We start from the raw sequence: 22429 nt of genomic DNA, 5'->3' as shown, positions 1-22429 counted from the left end.
GTGTTTCCTTGTGATGCTACCTATTGGAAACATATATAAGGTGTTTCCTCATGATGCTACCTACAGGAAGCATATATAAGGTGTTTCCTCATGATGCTACCTAGAGGATGCATATAAGATGTTTCCTCATGATGCTACCTAGAGGATGCATACAAGATGTTTCCTCCTGATACTACCTAGAGGAAGCATCTTGCGTTCCAGGTAGGTTACCAATCAGGTGTTTTCAAGGCACTTGAGACTCCTGGAAAGCCTCCTTTCTGTACTGAGGTGTTGAAGTACTTGTTCTTTAAGCAGAAGTCTTCCATCTCTCTGGATAGGATGCTGAAGAAGATCATCACTCAGTCATCGGATACACCTACGTCTCTCATCTCCAGGTTTGATGTCAGCTGACAACAGCAGCATTGAGTGGTTGTGTTCAAAGCATTCACTCTCTTTGCGTCTTTGTGGGGCTTTATAATCAGCTATGAGCTAGAGTTCACCTTTTGTTTGAATCGACACAAGCACAGCAGGGATTGGTATCTCCATTATGATGCTTCTACCTGTTGAAGGTGTGTTTTAACTTAAGACTGGCTTCTCTTAAGCCGATGATAGTGTAAAGAAACTAGCGCTGCAACTAACGATTATTTTTGGTGTCGACAAATCTATCAATTACTCTCTTTGGTCTCAGATGTTACCAATGTCTTCTCTTCATACTCAAACATTACCATTGTCCTCTCTTTGGACTCAGACATGGCCAATGTCCTCTCTTTGGTCTCAAACATAACCAATGTCCTCTCTTTGGTCTCAAACATAACCAATGTCCTCTCTTTGGTCTCAAACATTACCAATGTCTTCTCTTTGGTCTCAAACATAACAAACGTCCTCTCTTTGGTCTCAAACATAACCAGTGTCCTCTCTTTGGTCTCAAACATAACCAATGTCCTCTCTTTGGTCTCAAACATAACCAATGACTTCTCTTTGGTCTCAAAAATCACCAATGTTCTCTATTTGGTCTCAAAAATAACCAATGTCCTCTCTTTGGTCTCAAACATGACCTATGTTCTCTCTTTGGTCTCAATCATGACTAATGTCCTCTCTTTGGACTCAGACACGGCCAATGTCCTCTCTTTGGTCTCAAACATAACCAATGTCCTCTCTTCGTTCTCAAACATGAACGATGTCCTCTCTTTGGCCTCAAACATGGCTAATGTTCTCTCTTTGGTCTCAAACATAACCAATGTCCTGTCTTAGGTCTCAAACATTACTAATGTCCTCTCTTTGGACTCAGACACGGCCAATGTCCTCTCTTTGGACTCAATCATGACTAATGTCCTCTCTTCCAACTCAAACACAGCCAATGTCCTCTCTTTGGTCTCAAACACAGCCAATGTCCTCTCTTTGGTCTCAAACATGATTAATTTCCTCTCATTGGTCTCAAACATTTCCAATGTCCTCTCTTTGGTCTCAAACATAACTAATTTCCTATTTGCTTTTAAACATAACCATTGTCCTCTTTTTGGTCTCAGTGAACCGACGTCCGCTATTTTGGTCTCAAACTAAACCAATGTCCTCTCTCTGGTCTCAAACATAACCAATGTCCTCTCTTTGGTCTCAAACATTACCATTGTCCTCTCTTTTGTCTCAAACATGGCCAATGTCCTCTCTTAGGAATTAAACATAACCAATGTCCTCTCTGGTCTTAAACATAACCAATGTCCTCTATTTTGGTCTCAAACAAAACCAATGTCGTCTCTCTGGTCTCAAACATAACCAATGTCCTCTCTTTGGTCTCAAACATGGCTAATGTCCTCTCTTGTCTTAAACATAACCAATGTCCTCTCTTTGGTCTCAAACCTAACCAATGTTCTCTCTTTGGTCTCAAACATAACCAATGTCCTCTCTTCGGTCTCAAACATGAACAATGTCTTCTCTATGGACTCAAACATGGCCAATTTCCTCTCCTTGGTCTCAAACATGAACGATGTCCTCTCTTTGGTCTCAAACATTACCAATGTCCTCTCTTTGGTCTCAAACATTTCTAATGTCCTCTCTTTGGTCTCAAACATAACCAATGTCCTCTCTTTGGTCTCAAACATAACCAATGTCCTCTCTTTGGACTCAGACATGGCCAATGTCCTCTCTTTGGTCTCAAACATAACCAATGTCCTCTCTTTGGTCTCAAACATAACCAATGTCCTCTCTTTGGTCTCAAACATTACCAATGTCTTCTCTTTGGTCTCAAACATAACAAACGTCCTCTCTTTGGTCTCAAACATAACCAGTGTCCTCTCTTTGGTCTCAAACATAACCAATGTCCTCTCTTTGGTCTCAAACATAACCAATGACTTCTCTTTGGTCTCAAAAATCACCAATGTTCTCTATTTGGTCTCAAAAATAACCAATGTCCTCTCTTTGGTCTCAAACATGACCTATGTTCTCTCTTTGGTCTCAATCATGACTAATGTCCTCTCTTTGGACTCAGACACGGCCAATGTCCTCTCTTTGGTCTCAAACATAACCAATGTCCTCTCTTCGTTCTCAAACATGAACGATGTCCTCTCTTTGGCCTCAAACATGGCTAATGTTCTCTCTTTGGTCTCAAACATAACCAATGTCCTGTCTTAGGTCTCAAACATTACTAATGTCCTCTCTTTGGACTCAGACACGGCCAATGTCCTCTCTTTGGACTCAATCATGACTAATGTCCTCTCTTCCAACTCAAACACAGCCAATGTCCTCTCTTTGGTCTCAAACACAGCCAATGTCCTCTCTTTGGTCTCAAACATGATTAATTTCCTCTCATTGGTCTCAAACATTTCCAATGTCCTCTCTTTGGTCTCAAACATAACTAATTTCCTATTTGCTTTTAAACATAACCATTGTCCTCTTTTGGTCTCAGTGAACCGACGTCCGCTATTTTGGTCTCAAACTAAACCAATGTCCTCTCTCTGGTCTCAAACATAACCAATGTCCTCTCTTTGGTCTCAAACATTACCATTGTCCTCTCTTTTGTCTCAAACATGGCCAATGTCCTCTCTTAGGAATTAAACATAACCAATGTCCTCTCTGGTCTTAAACATAACCAATGTCCTCTATTTTGGTCTCAAACAAAACCAATGTCGTCTCTCTGGTCTCAAACATAACCAATGTCCTCTCTTTGGTCTCAAACATGGCTAATGTCCTCTCTTGTCTTAAACATAACCAATGTCCTCTCTTTGGTCTCAAACCTAACCAATGTTCTCTCTTTGGTCTCAAACATAACCAATGTCCTCTCTTCGGTCTCAAACATGAACAATGTCTTCTCTATGGACTCAAACATGGCCAATTTCCTCTCCTTGGTCTCAAACATGAACGATGTCCTCTCTTTGGTCTCAAACATAACTAATGTCCTCTCTTTGGCCACAAACATGGCTAATGTCCTGTCTTAGGTCTCAAACATTACTAATGTCCTCTCTTTGGACTCAGACACGGCCAATGTCCTCTCTTTGGTCTCAGTCATGACTATTGTCCTCTCTTTGGTCTCAAACATAACCAATGTCCTCTCTTTGGTCTCAAACATAACCAATGTCCTCTCTTTGGTCTCAAACATTTCCAATGTCCTCTCCTTGGTCTCAATCATGACTAATGTCCTCTCTTCCGACTCAAACACGGCCAATGTCCTCTCTTTGGTCTCAAACATAACCAATGTCCTCTCTTTGGTCTCAAACATTTCCAATGTCCTCTCTTTGGTCTCAAACATCACCAATGTCCTCTCTTTGGTCTCAAACATTTCTAATGTCCTCTCTTTGGTCTCAAACATAACCAATGTCCTCTCTTTGGTCTCAAACATAACCAATGTCCACTCTTTGGTCTCAACCATGACTAATGTCCTCTCTTCCAACTCAAACACGGCCAATGTCCTCTCTTTGGTCTCAAACATAACCAATGTCCTCTCTTTGGTCTCAAACATTTCCAATGTCCTCTCTTTGGTCTCAAACATTACCAATGTCCTCTCTTTTGTCTCAAACATGGCCAATGTCCTCTCTTAGGAATTAAACATAACCAATGTCCTCTCTGGTCTTAAACATAACCAATGTCCTCTATTTTGGTCTCAAACAAAACCAATGTCGTCTCTCTGGTCTCAAACATAACCAATGTCCTCTCTTTGGTCTCAAACATGGCTAATGTCCTCTCTTGTCTTAAACATAACCAATGTCCTCTCTTTGGTCTCAAACCTAACCAATGTTCTCTCTTTGGTCTCAAACATAACCAATGTCCTCTCTTCGGTCTCAAACATGAACAATGTCTTCTCTATGGACTCAAACATGGCCAATTTCCTCTCTTTGGTCTCAAACATGAACGATGTCCTCTCTTTGGTCTCAAACATAATTAATGTCCTCTCTTTGGCCCCAAACATGGCTAATGTCCTGTCTTAGGTCTCAAACATTACTAATGTCCTCTCTTTGGACTCAGACGCGGCCAATGTCCTCTCTTTGGTCTCAGTCATGACTATTGTCCTCTCTTTGGTCTCAAACATAACCAATGTCCTCTCTTTGGTCTCAAACATTTCCAATGTCCTCTCTTCGGTCTCAATCATGACTAATGTCCTCTCTTCCGACTCAAACACGGCCAATGTCCTCTCTTTGGTCTCAAACATAACCAATGTCCTCTCTTTGGTCTCAAACATTTCCAATGTCCTCTCTTTGGTCTCAAACATTACCAATGTCCTCTCTTTGGTCTCAAACATTTCTAATGTCCTCTCTTTGGTCTCAAACATAACCAATGTCCTCTCTTTGGTCTCAAACATAACCAATGTCCACTCTTTGGTCTCAAACATAACCAATGTCCTCTCTTTGGTCTCAAACATAACCAATGTCCTCTCTTTGGTCTCAAACATAACTAATTTCCTATTTGCTTTCAAACATAACCAATGTCCTATTCGGTCTCAGTTAATAAATGTCCTCTCTTTGGACTCAGACACGGCCAATGTCCTCTCTTTGGTCTCAACCATGACTAATGTCCTCTCTTTGGACTCAGACACGGCCAATGTCCTCTCTTTGGTCTCAACCATGACTAATGTCCTCTCTTCCAACTCAAACACGGCCAATGTCCTCTCTTTGGTCTCAAACATAACCAATGTCCTCTCTTTGGTCTCAAACATTTCCAATGTCCTCTCTTTGGTCTCAAACATTACCAATGTCCTCTCTTTGGTCTCAAACATAAACAATCTCCTCTCTTTGTTCTCAAACATGTCCATTGTCCTCTCTTTGTTCTCAAACATTACCATTGTCCTATCTTTTGTCTCAAACACGACCAATGTCCTCTCTTTGGTCTCAAACATTTCTAATGACCTCTCTTTGGTCTCAAACATGTCCAATGTCCTCTCTTTGGTCTCAAACATGTCCAATGTCCTCTCTTTGTTCTCAAACATTACCAATGTCCTCTCTTTGGTCTCAATCATGTCCAGTGTCCTCTCTTTGGTCTCAAACATGTCCAATGTCCTCTCTTTGTTCTCAAACATTACCAATGTCCTCTCTTTGGTCTCAAACATGTCCAGTGTCCTCTCTTTGGTCTCAAACATGTCCAATGTCCTCTCTTTGTTCTCAAACATTACCAATGTCCTCTCTTTGGTCTCAATCATGTCCAGTGTCCTCTCTTTGGTCTCAAACATAACCAATGTCCTCTATTTTGGTCTCAAACAAAACCAATGTCGTCTCTCTGGTCTCAAACATAACCAATGTCCTCTCTTTGGTCTCAAACATGGCTAATGTCCTCTCTTGTCTTAAACATAACCAATGTCCTCTCTTTGGTCTCAAACCTAACCAATGTTCTCTCTTTGGTCTCAAACATAACCAATGTCCTCTCTTCGGTCTCAAACATGAACAATGTCTTCTCTATGGACTCAAACATGGCCAATTTCCTCTCTTTGGTCTCAAACATGAACGATGTCCTCTCTTTGGTCTCAAACATAACTAATGTCCTCTCTTTGGCCCCAAACATGGCTAATGTCCTGTCTTAGGTCTCAAACATTACTAATGTCCTCTCTTTGGACTCAGACACGGCCAATGTCCTCTCTTTGGTCTCAGTCATGACTATTGTCCTCTCTTTGGTCTCAAACATAACCAATGTCCTCTCTTTGGTCTCAAACATTTCCAATGTCCTCTCTTTGGTCTCAATCATGACTAATGTCCTCTCTTCCGACTCAAACACGGCCAATGTCCTCTCTTTGGTCTCAAACATAACCAATGTCCTCTCTTTGGTCTCAAACATTTCCAATGTCCTCTCTTTGGTCTCAAACATTACCAATGTCCTCTCTTTGGTCTCAAACATTTCTAATGTCCTCTCTTTGGTCTCAAACATAACTAATGTCCTCTCTTTGGTCTCAAACATAACCAATGTCCACTCTTTGGTCTCAAACATAACCAATGTCCTCTCTTTGGTCTCAAACATTTCCAATGTCCTCTCTTTGGTCTCAAACATAACTAATTTCCTATTTGCTTTCAAACATAACCAATGTCCTATTCGGTCTCAGTTAATAAATGTCCTCTCTTTGGACTCAAACATTTCCAATGTCCTATCTTTGGTCTCAACCATGACTAATGTCCTCTCTTCCAACTCAAACACGGCCAATGTCCTCTCTTTGGTCTCAAACATAACCAATGTCCTCTCTTTGGTCTCAAACATTTCCAATTTCCTCTCTTTGGTCTCAAACATTACCAATGTCCTCTCTTTGGTCTCAAACATAAACAATCTCCTCTCTTTGTTCTCAAACATGTCCATTGTCCTCTCTTTGTTCTCAAACATAACCATTGTCCTATCTTTTGTCTCAAACACGACCAATGTCCTCTCTTTGGTCTCAAACATTTCTAATGACCTCTCTTTGGTCTCAAACATGTCCAATGTCCTCTCTTTGGTCTCAAACATGTCCAATGTCCTCTCTTTGTTCTCAAACATTACCAATGTCCTCTCTTTGGTCTCAATCATGTCCAGTGTCCTCTCTTTGGTCTCAAACATGTCCAATGTCCTCTCTTTGTTATCAAACATTACCAATGTCCTCTCTTTGGTCTCAAACATGTCCAGTGTCCTCTCTTTGGTCTCAAACATGTCCAATGTCCTCTCTTTGTTCTCAAACATTACCATTGTCCTATCTTTTGTCTCAAACACGACCAATGTCCTCTCTTTGGTCTCAAACATTTCTAATGACCTCTCTTTGGTCTCAAACATGTCCAATGTCCTCTCTTTGGTCTCAAACATGTCCAATGTCCTCTCTTTGTTCTCAAACATTACCAATGTCCTCTCTTTGGTCTCAATCATGTCCAGTGTCCTCTCTTTGGTCTCAAACATGTCCAATGTCCTCTCTTTGTTCTCAAACATTACCAATGTCCTCTCTTTGGTCTCAAACATGTCCAGTGTCCTCTCTTTGGTCTCAAACATGTCCAATGTCCTCTCTTTGTTCTCAAACATTACCAATGTCCTCTCTTTGGTCTCAATCATGTCCAGTGTCCTCTCTTTGGTCTCAAACATAACCAATGTCCTCTATTTTGGTCTCAAACAAAACCAATGTCGTCTCTCTGGGCTCAAACATAACCAATGTCCTCTCTTTGGTCTCAAACATGGCTAATGTCCTCTCTTGTCTTAAACATAACCAATGTCCTCTCTTTGGTCTCAAACCTAACCAATGTTCTCTCTTTGGTCTCAAACATAACCAATGTCCTCTCTTCGGTCTCAAACATAACCAATGTCCTCTCTTCGGTCTCAAACATGAACAATGTCTTCTCTATGGACTCAAACATGGCCAATTTCCTCTCTTTGGTCTCAAACATGAACGATGTCCTCTCTTTGGTCTCAAACACAACTAATGTCCTCTCTTTGGCCCCAAACATGGCTAATGTCCTGTCTTAGGTCTCAAACATTACTAATGTCCGTCTTTTTGGACTCAGACACGGCCAATGTCCTCTCTTTGGTCTCAGTCATGACTATTGTCCTCTCTTTGGTCTCAAACATAACCAATGTCCTCTCTTTGGTCTCAAACATTTCCAATGTCCTCTCTTTGGTCTCAATCATGACTAATGTCCTCTCTTCCGACTCAAACACGGCCAATGTCCTCTCTTTGGTCTCAAACATAACCAATGTCCTCTCTTTGGTCTCAAACATTTCCAATGTCCTCTCTTTGGTCTCAAACATTACCAATGTCCTCTCTTTGGTCTCAAACATTTCTAATGTCCTCTCTTTGGTCTCAAACATAACTAATGTCCTCTCTTTGGTCTCAAACATAACCAATGTCCACTCTTTGGTCTCAAACATAACCAATGTCCTCTCTTTGGTCTCAAACATTTCCAATGTCCTCTCTTTGGTCTCAAACATAACTAATTTCCTATTTGCTTTCAAACATAACCAATGTCCTATTCGGTCTCAGTTAATAAATGTCCTCTCTTTGGACTCAAACATTTCCAATGTCCTCTCTTTGGTCTCAACCATGACTAATGTCCTCTCTTCCAACTCAAACACGGCCAATGTCCTCTCTTTGGTCTCAAACATAACCAATGTCCTCTCTTTGGTCTCAAACATTTCCAATTTCCTCTCTTTGGTCTCAAACATTACCAATGTCCTCTCTTTGGTCTCAAACATAAACAATCTCCTCTCTTTGTTCTCAAACATGTCCATTGTCCTCTCTTTGTTCTCAAACATAACCATTGTCCTATCTTTTGTCTCAAACACGACCAATGTCCTCTCTTTGGTCTCAAACATTTCTAATGACCTCTCTTTGGTCTCAAACATGTCCAATGTCCTCTCTTTGGTCTCAAACATGTCCAATGTCCTCTCTTTGTTCTCAAACATTACCAATGTCCTCTCTTTGGTCTCAATCATGTCCAGTGTCCTCTCTTTGGTCTCAAACATGTCCAATGTCCTCTCTTTGTTATCAAACATTACCAATGTCCTCTCTTTGGTCTCAAACATGTCCAGTGTCCTCTCTTTGGTCTCAAACATGTCCAATGTCCTCTCTTTGTTCTCAAACATTACCAATGTCCTCTCTTTGGTCTCAATCATGTCCAGTGTCCTCTCTTTGGTCTCAAACATGTCCAATGTCCTCTCTTTGTTCTCAAACATTACCAATGTCCTCTCTTTGGTCTCAAACATGTCCAGTGTCCTCTCTTTGGTCTCAAACATGTCCAATGTCCTCTCTTTGTTCTCAAACATTACCAATGTCCTCTCTTTGGTCTCAAACATTTCCAGTGTCCTCTCTTTGGTCTCAAACATGTCCAATGTCCTCTCTTTGGTCTCAAACATTACCAATGTTCTCTCTTTGGTCTCAAACATGTCCAATGTCCTCTCTTTGTTCTCAAACATTACCAATGTCCTCTCTTTGGTCTCAAACATGTCCAATGTCCTCTCTTTGTTCTCAAACATTACCAATGTCCTCTCTTTGGTCTCAAACATGTCCAATGTCCTCTCTTTGTTCTCAAACATTACCAATGTCCTCTCTTTGTTCTCAAACATTACCAATGTCCTCTCTTCGGTCTGAAACATAACCATGGTCCTCTCTTTGGACTCAAACATTACAAACGTGCAAGAAAGGTCTGCTTTTCTCCCTACAGCTCTGAGGGTCAAATGCTCCCAGACTTTAGAAGTTATAAGGCAACATATAGATTAAATGGAACTACTTTCGTCATTGATTCTTGAGGACAGCGTCTGCTTATCTTTTTTGTATGATCATGTATCTCTAAAATGTAATCTCTTTTCCCCTGGCTGATTAAAAATGATCAAAAGTGATTTATTTCTTGTCTGTCTTTTAGGCTGCCAGTCCGAACTACCAGCTGCTTCTCTCCAGACTTGGAATGCATAAATGGTCCAGTTTCTCCTGAAAATATACAGGTAATCACTCTACATGTTATAACTCTATGTAATATTTCTACAGGTAATAGATTTGCAGGTAATCCCTCTTCAGGTAATACAGACCCTAATTCCAGTGAAGTCTGGATGCTGTGTATAATGTCAATAAAAACTAGGGATGCAGTGAAATGAAAGGTCTTCGCCGAAACTGAAAAATGAAAATTAAGAAACCGAGGCCGAATTCCGAAATGCCATATTTTATTCTCTTTTATTTTATTTTATTTATATTCTATTCTATTCTATTCTATTCTACCTTTATCATTGCTATTATTATTGTTATTATATTTTTAACTATGTAGGTACATTGTTGTATTCCCCTGTCCCCTGTTGTAAACTGCTGTAACAAAAGAATTTCCCCCAATGGGGGACCAATAAAGTATATCTTATCTTATCTTATCTTGAAACACCGAAATAAATTATTATGCCATCTATTAGTACCATTGCATTTCTGGCTCTGACTGTGTACTAACCTCACTAAAATCAAGGATCTCATTGAACATATCAGACAACGAGGGTGCCTGCCCCTCATCTGGTTCACAGAGACAAGTCCTTTTTTCTGCGCTCTGTTTTCCTTCTACTGCGCTGTGTGCTTCTGTCTCCAAAGCGGGTTCTCCGCATGTATCACAGCCTGGATCATTTCTCCTTTGCTTAGCACCACTCCAGTGGCTCCTTGTTGCAGCAGCTCTCTTCGTTGTTCTTTTTTCAACTCTTTTTTCATAACTGTTTAGTTCTCTTTGTATTTAGAGCCTGTCATGACTTTTAATGACTCATTTGTTGGCCATAGACACCAAACTGGCTACGTTTGCAGTGGTGTTTTTACTATTTTTGTTCCTGTGTTTGTCCCGAGATCCTACGTGTAACTATGGTGACATTGTTTACGTTCGAGATCAGCTGTTAGCAGCCCGTAGCATGTTAATGCTAAACAATGCTAGGCCCGATGTTCCCTGCGATCTGAGGAGAAGGAGGCAAGGACGACGTGCTAGTACTGAGGTGCAAGCTAAAAAAGACGACATCGACTTGTCCTTCCACCCACCATTATGGGGACTGTAAGATCTATCTATGATAAGGTGGACGAGCTAACCCAGCACCAGAGGGAATACTGGCAGAGTAGCATCATGCTAACAGAGCTAACACCGGACACGAACGCCACAATGGAAGGATTTCACCTGCTGTGGGCGGACAGGATACAGGAGAGCAAGACTGAACTAACTGGTGAAGAAGGCCAGCTCAGTCCTGGACCCTGTGGAGGTGGTGCCTGACAGGAGAATTATGGCCAAGCTGTCGTCTCTGATGGACATTTTGGATATATATATATCTATATATATATATATATAATCTTGTTGGAATTCTTGTACTGTACACCTTTTTGTTTGCTGCAATAACTCCATGAATTTCCCTGTTGCGGGATGAATAAAGGAGTATCTTATCTTATCGTACCTTATCTCATCTTATCATATCTTATCTTATTCCCACATCAAAGTAATAATCTTTATAACGCGGATCAGGTACAGTCGCGACGGAATGCAGAGGATCCGAATAGATCGGTTGATAGAGAGGTTGTTTTGGTGATTTAAGTCTTTCGGCCGAAAACAGAAAATGTGCCATTTCCGTTTCCGGCGCTGAAGAGGTCGGCAGCTGGATGCAGCAGCTCCAAATCCTCTTTACCCTTTAACTCTATTTAACTTTCTTTTTTGCTATTTTTTCGTTATAAAAAATGTTGCATTGTGTTTGTGACTTATTGTACTTATTGTAGTTGTGGATTATTTTTGAAGGAGTTAAGTGTTATTCTGACTTCATTGTCTGGAGAATGACTTACTCTCGTGAGGAACTACTGTGCTACAGCCGTGGAGCAGGAGTTCCCTGAAAGTGCATCCCTGAGTAGATATGGAGAGGCAGCCAGCGCGGGAAGAAGGCCGGCAAGAAAATCAGAGAGGGGATCGAGAGGGACAGAAAATTCAAACCTTTTCTTCCATCGATCATCATGGGGAACGTGAGGTCACTCGCCAACAAGACGGATGAACTGATGGCCTTAGTAAACAGCCAGAGCATCTACAGGGCGTGCAGTTTGCTCTGCTTCATGGAGACATGGCTGCACGGGAATATACCGGACACTGTGCTCGAACTAGCTGGCTTCACACTGATACGCGCTGACAAAGGTAAGAAGAGAGGAGGAGGTCTTGCTGTCTTTGTGAACTCTAAATGGTGTAATCCCGGGCATATTACAGTGAAGCACTCTGTCTGCACCCCTGATGTGGAACTTTTGGCGGTGGGATTACGGCTGTACTATCTACCGCGGGAGTTTTCACACACCATCGCTGTGACTGTTTACATTCCTCCATCAGCTGCAGCGGCTTCAGCGAGTGACGTCATCCAGTCTGTGATCGCGCGCCTGCAGACGCAGCACCCCAGCGCGCTCATCCTGATCAGCGGGGACTTCAATCACGTCACCCTCTCTCCTGTCCTCACTAACTTCAAACAGTTTGTGAACTGTGCAACGAGAGGAAATAAAACTTAATTTACCTTCTGTATGCCAACGTGAGGGGGGCTTACAGCTGTTCTCCTCTCCCCCCTCTTGGAGAATCAGACCACAACCTGATCCACCTGGAAACCACCTACAGGCCACTCGTGAAGCAGCAGGAGGCCTGCACCAGGATGGTGAAGGTTGGGTCTAAGGATGCAGAAGGAGCCCTCCAGGAGTGCTTCAATGTCACAGACTGGGAGCTTTTTATAGAGGACCATGGTGAGGACATTGTGAAGGTCCCTCTCGTTCCATCACAGTCTACATCCACTTCTGTGAGGATACCATCATCCCAACCAAAAAGATCCGCTGCTTTTCTAACAATAAACCTTGGATTAATAAGGAAATTAAAGCCCTCCTCAACAGGAAGAAGAGGGCCTTCATGTCCAAAGACCGGGAGGAGCTCAGAGCTGTCCAGTAGGAGCTGAAGAGGGAACTCCGTGAAGCTAAAAACAGCTACAAGGAGAGGATAGAGGCCAAGCTGGGACAGAACTGTTCGAAAGAGCTGTAGAATGGGATGAAACAGATGACAGGATGCAACAAGCCTGCTCTGAGAGCTGAAGGAGACCCAGAATTTGCTTCTGAGCTGAACCTGTTCTTCAACAGGTTCGACACAACCCCCGCCACGGTGAGCTCAGATAGTGATCCTGGGTCTTCAACCACCTCAACGCCCCCCATTCACACCTCTGCTGGAGACTCTGTCATCGTCCATTCAGCAGCTTGGCTACCTTCCCCCCCTCAGCCCACCAGCAGCTTCTATGGACAGCCCATCATCATCATCATCATCATCATCATCATCATCATCATCATCATCATCATCATCATCATCATCATCATCATCATCATCATCATCATCATCATCATCATCCTCATCCTCATCCTCATCCTCATCCTCATCCTCATCCTCATGCCAAACAGTGACATTAATACCTCAATGGTCAACTTTCCACAGCACTCCCCCCCTTCACCTCCAGCCAGGTGCAGAAGGAGCTGTCCATCAACAAAGCCAGCGGGCCAGACAACATCAGCCCCAGGGTCCTCAAGGTGTGTGCTGGGCAGCTTGCAGGGGTCTTTCAGCACCTCTTCAATCTCTCCATGTGGTTGATGATCGTGCCAGAGCTGTGGAAGACTTCCTGCATCGTCCCGGTGCCAAAGAAAGGACGACCCAGTGCTCTCAATGACTACAGACCTGTGGCACTCACGTCACACGTGATGAAGACATTTGAGAGACTGGTTCTTCAGCACCTGAGGACACTGCTGACTGCTTTCCTGGACCCGCTGCAGTTCGCATATCGGCTGCACATCGGTGTGGAGGATGCCATCATCTTCCTGACCCACAAGTCTCTCTCCCACCTAAAGAAGCAGGGAACCTGTGAGAGTCATGTTTTTTCGACTTTTCCAGTGCTTTCAACACCTCCAGCCCTGCCTTCTGAGAGACAAACTGCTGACCATGCAGCCTTACCCGGACACCACAGACTGGATCGTTAACTACCTCACTGGACAGTTGCAGTACGTCAGAGTAGATTGCTGTACCTCTGAGGTGGTCACGAGCAGCACCGGCGCCCCCAAGCTCAACAAGCTGGTAAAGAAGGCCCGCTCTGTGGTTGGCCTAGAACTGGACAGTCTGGAGTCAGTGGCTGAGAGGAGGTTGATGGACAAACTGCGAGCCATCCTGAACAACCCCTCACCCTCTCCATGATGAGCTGTGGCTGATGGGGAGCTCGTTCAGTCAGCGCATTATTCCACCACGGTGCAAGACTGAACGCTTCAGGCGCTCCTTTGTGCCCACCGCCATCAGACTGTTAAACAGTAATATATATATAAATATTTAAACAGTAGTATATATCTTAATTTTTATCTAGCTTTATTTATCTATTTTATTTTTTATTTTATTTTATTTTATTTTTACTTATTGAAACTTCTTTCTTGATTGTACTTATGTCTGGGTTGCTGTAACAACTGAATTTCCCTCCGGGGGATCAATAAAGTAATAAATTATCTTAAAATGTTTGGTGGCCGAAATTTTCGGTGCATCCCTAATAAAAACAGAATACCATGATTTGCAATTCCTTTACAACCTTTATACAATTTAGTACACTACAAAGACAAGATATTTAGTGTTTGAACTGAAACATTGTTTTTAATTTTTTTTAGCAAATATTCACTCATTTTGAATTTGTTGCTTGCAACAGGTTCCAAAAAAGCTGGGAAAAAGGCATTTGTACCACTGTTTAACATCCCCCTCCTTTCACAATACTCTAGGTGTTTGGTAACTGAGGACCCTAATTGTTGAAGCTGTGTACAGTCCTTTGTTGTATTTTGCCCTTCATAATGTGCCACACATATTCAATGGGAGGCAGGTCTTGACTGCAGGCAGGTCCAGGTGGTTTGGCATTGTCTTGCTGAAATGAATAGGGACATCCCTCAAAAAGACATTGTCTGAATGGCAGCACATGTTGCTCCAAAACCACTATGTAACTTTCAGCATTAATGGGGCCTTCACAGATGTGCAAGTTACCCATGCCATGGGCACTAACAACTCCCCATACCATTATAGATGCTGGCTTTTGAACTTTGCGCTGATAACAATCTGGATGGTCCTTTCCTCTTTGGCCTGAAGGATGCAACGTTCAAGATTTCCTAAAACAATTAGAAATGTGGATTCGTCAGGCCACAGCACACTTTCAAACATTGTATCAGTCCATCTCAGATGAGCTGGGGGTCAGAGAAGCCGGCTGCATTTCTGGGTGTTGTTGATAGATGGCTTTCTCTTAGCATGGTAGACTTTTAACTTGCATTTGTAAATGTAGTGAAAAACTGTGTTAACTGACAGTGAAGTGTTCCTGAGCCCATATGCTAAAAAGCAGCTAAAAAGCAGAGAGAGAATAACAAAAACAACAACACAAGTTTTAGTACATAATAATAAGTTGTCCTCCAGCTCCCATCCATGAAGAATGCATGAAAAGTGATGTTGGATGCGCCATCTCTTATGTAGTTTTAGGCACTGTTTTCTTCCACTCTGAAGGGTACTGGCCTTTCAACAGTGTATTTTTGAGATCTGAAGATAAATAATCCAGAACAGGATTACGGATCTTAAGGAATGAGCCTTCATTGGTCCTAAGAACTGCGCTTATCCTTTCATGAGGCATCACATTGAAAATCTCTCTATTTAACAAAATGCATTTGCAAGCGAGAAGCAGGAGTTTGTCCAACAATAAGTAAATAAGTGTCAGTTCTTTAGAGGGACCCAACAAGGAGAGCCCTGAATCCTTTCTTATTGTGGTCTCAAAAGCTCAGTTCCTTAGCTATGTGACTCCAGTACCTAGCAATTCTGTTGCACTCCCAGAAATAATGATAATGAGTCCTAAGGTCTGTTTTACAATGACTGCAGATAGGAGAAACTGTACGCAAAAATGTATGGAGGGTGGCCGGGGATATGTGTAGTCTGTGTAATATTTTATATTGAATCTCCAGTCTGTTACAGGTGAAGGATGAATGCACTAGTTGTATAGCCTCCTGCCAATCTTTCGCATTGTATTGATGTCAAGGACTTCTTCCCATTTTTGTGAGAATTTGGTCATGTCGCATTTGTTTAAGTAGAGTACAGAATAAAAGAGAGAAATTACGTGATTTAGATCACCCCTTTACTTTATAAACTTTTCAGCTTCACTGTAGATGGCAGAACCCTCTGTAGGTTTTACAAGTGAACTAATAAAATGTCTCAATTGTAAATATCCCAAAAAGTGGTCTTTAGGGATCTTGAGTTTGTCCTGAAGCTGCTGAAAGGACATCAAAATGTTATTTTCAAATACATCTCCTATCATGATGTCAGTGTTCAATGCAGTGTCACCTGAGGGATCAAAGGTCACGGGCATTCAATGTTCATTTCTGTAACATACTAAATGGTAAACTTGCTCCATAAGGGAAGTCTGAGGAGAGCTGGAAAAAATGAATCTGCAGTGCATGATTTGACAGTTTCATGATTATGACCCTCATAGATATCAAAATGACATCTGTGAAGGTCATGAGGGTAGAGTATGGGGAGTATCTTACGCTGGCAGTAAACCCTGTTGTGTTTGATAATCACCAACAGCTCTGAATGTATTTGGAACAGGGTTGTTTTTATTCTTTTAGGTATAATGAGTGACAAATGTCCTAATTTCTCACTGTATAACTGCCTTTTTTTTTTTACAGGTATCTGCAGGTTCCCAGCTATGGAAGAAGAACTCTCTTTACCTCAGGACTCAGCCAAATGTAACCTATCAGCAGCAGAGGATGAAAAGGAAAAGGTGGTGGACTTTGTGTATAAGCACTTCAGAGGAGTGACAGATGGCTCCATCTTCAGCTCTGTAGAAGAATCTCCCATGAAGGACCATGGCGTCTCCACTAAGAGAGACAGACCATCTCTAAATAAAGCCCACTGTAAGATCCAGCAGGGGGCTGTGTTCTCTGGAAAAATTCTGAGTTTTGAATGCTCGGTGTGTAAAGATGGTTCCACTTACAGCCCCAACGATCTCCTGAAACATTTCCGGGCGGCTCATAAAGGAACCCTCCCCACGTATCCATGTGACCTGTGTGGCTTTTTTACAAATGAGTTCCCTGCACTTCAGCGCCATCGGATCGAGCACAGGAACACTCTGGTCACATGTGAGCTCTGCAACGATGATGTTCAGTACTCTCTGCTACTACTCACAAGACACTACATCATGTGTCACAGTCTGAATGGACAGTTCACTTGTGAATGGTGCGAGTTTACAACCATGGATGCAGGTACATTTGTCCAGCACATCCATCATCATAATGAGAGTCCATGGAAGTGTACAAAATGCAGACATATCAGCCTAAGCGAAGAGGATCACCAGAAGCATATGAAAGCTCACTCTGGCACATTCCCCTTCACCTGTCAGATCTGTGGATATGGAGCAGCAAGGAGTGAGTACCTGAAAAACCACACAGCAGTTGTTCACAAAGAGGAGGCTGACAGAAGAAACACATGGAAGTCTGGAGAGGACATCAGTCCAGTAAATTCGTCAACAGGCTACAAACTTCTCCTCAAAAAGAGTGAGTCCAAACTGAACTGTCTCACTGGGACTATATCAAACCAAAATGGTCGCCTAATCAAACCAGAGATGTCCTTGGAGGAGTCCCACCACTTTGTAGATGGGCCTGGTGCTAAAAAGGACAAAAACTGGAGCAAAGGCCCTCATAACACAGAGCAGTCAATGTCGGTAATGTTACAGGACTGTGACAGCTCCGCAAGTTCTGATGCTGCAGCTCACACCAGCCCTAACGGACTTACTGTCCTGATGGTGAAGAACAAAATCTCTCTTCCTCCAAACTGCACAACCAAAGTCATGGGATTTAAGATGGTCGAGGGTAAGAAACATTTAGTTCTCAAAGTGATACCGACAGCAAAGCAGGACCTGTCCACTCAGAGCAGTTGCTCTGCACCAAATCCTGTGTTCGATAAAAGTAAAGTTGTTATTGAGAATGGGGAGGGGTCTAACAGTAAGAGCTCAAATACAAGCTGTTATCCTGTTTCACCAAGAAGTGGATGTTGTACACAGATGGATCAAGATGAGATAATGACCGTAAAAGTTAAGATTGAGGAGGAAGAAACCTCTGTTTGCAGCCTGGATTGCACTCCGCAAAGAGACAGGGGACAACCTAATCTGTCACTGAGCAGGTTGTCTACCTGTGCAGACTCATTGTACCCCGCGACAAATGAGTTTGACCAAAGTCACCTGAGTCAGAACACCTACTCAGAGAGACGTATGTCTGATGGTAACTCAGTCTCTGATGCAGCCAGCCACAACTGCTCTGAAGTCAGTAATACTTCAGGAATGTGTGCAGGGGAGGCCACTGGTTTATCTACACCTGCAAAAGTGTCTCAGAAAAACTTTCTTTCCAAACAAGTCACCAAAAAACCTGTAGAAGAGTTTTCACTGAATTATAAAGCTGCAGACAAACGCAGAGACAAACGCAGGACAAACTCCTTCAACACTACAGAAAATGAAGACCCGTCTCCTCAGAGTCCTCTTGAAATTGACAACTCTGAAAACAGTAGAACTGAGATTCAACAAAAAAATGGCCAGCAAGTAGAAAGTGTCATGAGCTCAGAAAACTGCACAAAAAACTCTTCACCCAACCAAGAAGTATTCTCTTTTCACAATTACTCTAAGGAATCATTCAGCACTTACACTACCCATAACTTTAACTCTACGTCCAAACATCCAGCAGACAGACATAGTGTTTGTGAATCATCACGGTTAAGCTTGAGTTTAGCAGAATCTCCAGAGCTCAGTCAGAGTAGTACCGGGGAAGACTTGAGTCTAGAAAGGAATCAGGAGGATGTAGAGAGGCTGGCAGATAGTGACAGTGAGGCAAATGAGTGCATGGTTGACGATCCTCCCTCAGAGGATGAAAACTCAGAGTCAGTTCTTCAGGACTTTAATATTATCAAGATTGAGGAAGAGAGCGTTCCCATATCCAAAAACCAACCAGAAACAAAGAGTGGTTCAAATTCCTCTGGCAGTTATGTGGAGAACCATTCTGATGCAATTATCACCCAGCAGCATAATAAAGAAAGAGTAGTATCTTCAAATGCAGGCACAGATTCCTTAAAACAAACAAAAACCACCCTACGAATTCTCCAGCTGCCTGAAGGTAAGCAGCCGGTACTCCTCAGGACTACCGAGAACCGATACGCCATGCCAGTGCAGGTCAAGGCCAGTCCAGGTTTTAAACTGATAACCAATTCTACAAACCCTCAGATCAATGTTTCTTACATGACCCCAGGATCAGAAAGGTCATCAAATCCTGCTGGCCTGACCCTTAGTCCAAACAACAGGAGGACAGGTGTCTCAGTACCAAAGGCAGTGACTTCTGAAAAAGGGACAACCCTCCTTTCTGCTGTCCAACCAGGAGTTAACAACACCTCAAATCACTACTTTATCAACAGTCAAGGTTTCAAGGGTCCTGTACTCCTCTCAAGCACACCGCATAATACACCTACAGACAAAACTAACAAGACGCAGCCAACCTGCTACTTAGTACAAAGGTCTGTACCATTTGGTCAGACCCCCAGTACTCCTGGCCTCAGATTAGCAAGTACTCAAATTCCCCTGAACTCACGACCAGTTCTCGCCATGCCCGTGAACTCTGCAGACAAACCCAACACTCTACAGGCTGGACGGCAGGCCTTCTTGCTCCGATACATCTCTCCTTCTAAAACAGGCCCTGGTCCGAACAACCTGGAAGCAAAGACTGGTACTCCATATATCCAAACCAACGAAAGTGCTGGAAACAAAGTCTTTTTCAAAATTGTCACTCCTACTGGTAGCCTTCTCACAACCGGAGCTCCCAGCTCAAGCAGTCAACCTTTGTTTTTGGCTACCAGACCTCAGACCCAATGTTTTCTGGTTTCATCCAACAAAACTAATGGGAACGCTCCAACCGCAGTACAGAAACTGATCGCTATACAAAATGGTTCACAGAGAGAGGTCAAGGAATCTTGTCTTTCCCTCAGTCATGTGATTGACAAGGTACCACCCTGTGAATTAGAGAAACCCATCCTCGCCCCAAGGCCCATCCGACCTCCGAGCCAAAGGAAAAGGCGCAGGAAAACATTATTTGACGAGCTTCCCGAAACGGTGCACAAAGCTAGGAGACTCGCACATAAAGCAGGGGCTGAGAAAGAGACCTGTGTGTTATGGAGGCCTCTATCCAAAGACACTGAGAGGACACTGAGACTCGCCCCGTTCAGTTCCCTACAGCAAGTCAAATGCCCCCGCAGATACCAACCCGTTGTGGTTCTCAACCATCCAGATGCTGAGATCCCTGCAGTGACCAGTATCATGAAAGTAGTCAACAAGCACAAAGGTGCTGTCGCCAAGGTCTCCCTGTCTCAGAAAACTGTCCAAGCACTGTCTGAACTTAGTGCTGAGGGGGAGAACTCCTCGATCAAGCTTGGGTCATGTCATAGTGACGATCCAACACCTCAGACAGTTCGGAGTTCTGTCCGAGAACGGTTCCTCTTGAAAATGAAGTTAAGGAAAAAGAGCAGGAAAAAGTATGAGGTTGTGGACCCTTCATCAGGGTATTGTCAAGAGGCTGCGGTGTTTACCTGCTGGTTCTGTGGCCGGCTCTTTAACAGCCAAGAAGACTGGATCGGCCACGGTCAGCGACACCTCATGGAGGCCACCAGAGACTGGAATAAATTGTTCTGAAAGTTTCCTGTAGGTTGGTTTTATGGAACAAATAGTTGTAGTTGTATATTTTTATACTGACCTTCCACTCTATGATTGTAATATTTCAGTTTCTGTAAATATATATTCTTATGTGATTCATAGTTTATCTTTCATAGGTGCTTATTCTGGTAAATATGTACAGACTTCATGCACACAGGTCAGATCTATCTGTGAAAATGGTACACTGTAATGTAAAGAGCTTACAGCAAGGGGGCGATGTCAGCACAGGTTGTATGCAGAGTCAGATTCAATAACTCAGGTGATTTATATTAATCTGCTATGTCATTTTTCTGATGGAAACCCTGCTTTAAGGGACTTTTGTATCTTTCTTCTACACATGAGGACAGGTCACTGTAAAGGTCAAAGTTTGTCATTTTATTCAGCTGTTTTTGTGCTCCTGATTGAAGTTTGGATCCAAATAATTTCTTTTTACCGTGTTTTGAATAAAGGAGCTATAATTTTACACTAAGGTCAGGAGGACGAGTTTACAGTTTGTCTTTCAGGACAATGTCTTGTTTCATGCTTGTGTCAGAGCTGGAGCTGATTTATTCACTGTTGTCTCTTCATTCTGCCCAGTGTTTTAATACAAACACAGTTTGACTTGAGCCAGGACGTCTCATAGCTGTCAGTGTTTTATAAAAGACTGTAGCAGGTATGTTTCACAGCTGGCTGAGCTACAGACAGAACAATCAACATTTCTGAACTGTTGATGCTTTAGTTCTTTTTGTCACTTTGCCCTGTAAATCATTTTAATCTTCATTTGATTTCTGAATTCACTGAGCATGTTTAAAGACTTTAAACCAAACAATATAAAGTATAGTCTGGGTACAAAGTTTAAAAAGTATCAGAACCATCTTTTATCTCTTATTTCAATGACCGGTATAATCAAGAAGTTACCACAGGGTTTCAACTAGTAATAAGACAAATACAATCTAATACAATCTTAAAACATCTTGCTGTTTCTGACCATTCATCACTAAAACTAATTTCAGGTCATTTATTATCACATCAAACAATGAAAATGTATGAAATGATTATGGTTTTGAAGCTGTATGAGGAAAAACTGAAAGAAGTAATCAACCATTTTAATAACAGAAGAATAAACTGATCATTTCTCTCAGATCAACACATTTTAAACATTTTCAGGTGGAAACAGTGGTGACAAAGCAGTAAAGTTAACTAGCTGCTTTTAGTGATGGATTAAAACGTAACACTTCCTGCCAATACTTCAAAGCCTTTAAAGGAAAAGAAACAGTCCTTTTTTAACACGATTTATGACCAAATCTTTTAAACTTCAGGAAATCGTTGATTAAGAATGACAGTTAAAACCTGCTGAAAAAAAAGCTAAAAATATTTTTGTATATTACATATACTGATCTATTCAGTCAGTAATGTGACCACGTTATCCTAAAAAAAACCTTTACCATAAAAAAAGAAATTACCATCAAATAAATATTATATACCCTCTACAATCAATTCATTACCAGACAAAATAAACACACCACCCTCTGCCATCAATACACTACCCTCTGCAGTAAAAACATTACCTTCTACAATTAATACACTACCCTCTACATCAATACAGTACCCTCCTCAACTATTACATTACTTTCCAAAATAAATACGTAACCTGCCAGTCAATACATTACCCCGAAAAATATAAACATTCACTTTTTACGTTAAATACAACAGAATAAACACATCATCCTCTACAATGAATACTTAACCTAAAAATGAATACATTACCCTCTAAATTAAAAACACATCAACCTCTACAGTAAATACATTATCCTCTACTAAAAATCTATACAAA

At 42.1% G+C, this 22429-nt stretch overlaps 1 protein-coding gene across 2 annotated transcripts in view; it reads left to right on the top strand.

The window, feature by feature from the left end:
* si:ch211-214e3.5 (zinc finger protein 518A) overlaps nt 1–21565 on the top strand; it is a 33553-nt gene extending 11988 nt beyond the window's left edge. The window contains exons 2-3 of one of the 2 annotated variants that reach the window (XM_034708064.1): nt 9753–9831; nt 16562–21565. In XM_034708064.1, the coding sequence (XP_034563955.1) occupies nt 16582–20595 (4014 nt within the window). In that variant the 5' untranslated portion in view covers nt 9753–9831; nt 16562–16581 and the 3' untranslated portion in view covers nt 20596–21565. The remainder of the gene's footprint in view (nt 1–9752; nt 9832–16561) is intronic. The other variant, XM_034708063.1, reaches the window with a different exon arrangement.
* Nucleotides 21566–22429: the final 864 nt, after the last annotated feature.

This window comes from Notolabrus celidotus, chromosome 18 (genome assembly GCF_009762535.1).
Source record: "Notolabrus celidotus isolate fNotCel1 chromosome 18, fNotCel1.pri, whole genome shotgun sequence".
Taxonomy (NCBI): Eukaryota; Metazoa; Chordata; class Actinopteri; order Labriformes; family Labridae; genus Notolabrus; species Notolabrus celidotus.
The sequence above is the reverse complement of the archived record's forward strand: the minus strand, read 5'-3'. Positions and strand labels throughout refer to the sequence as shown.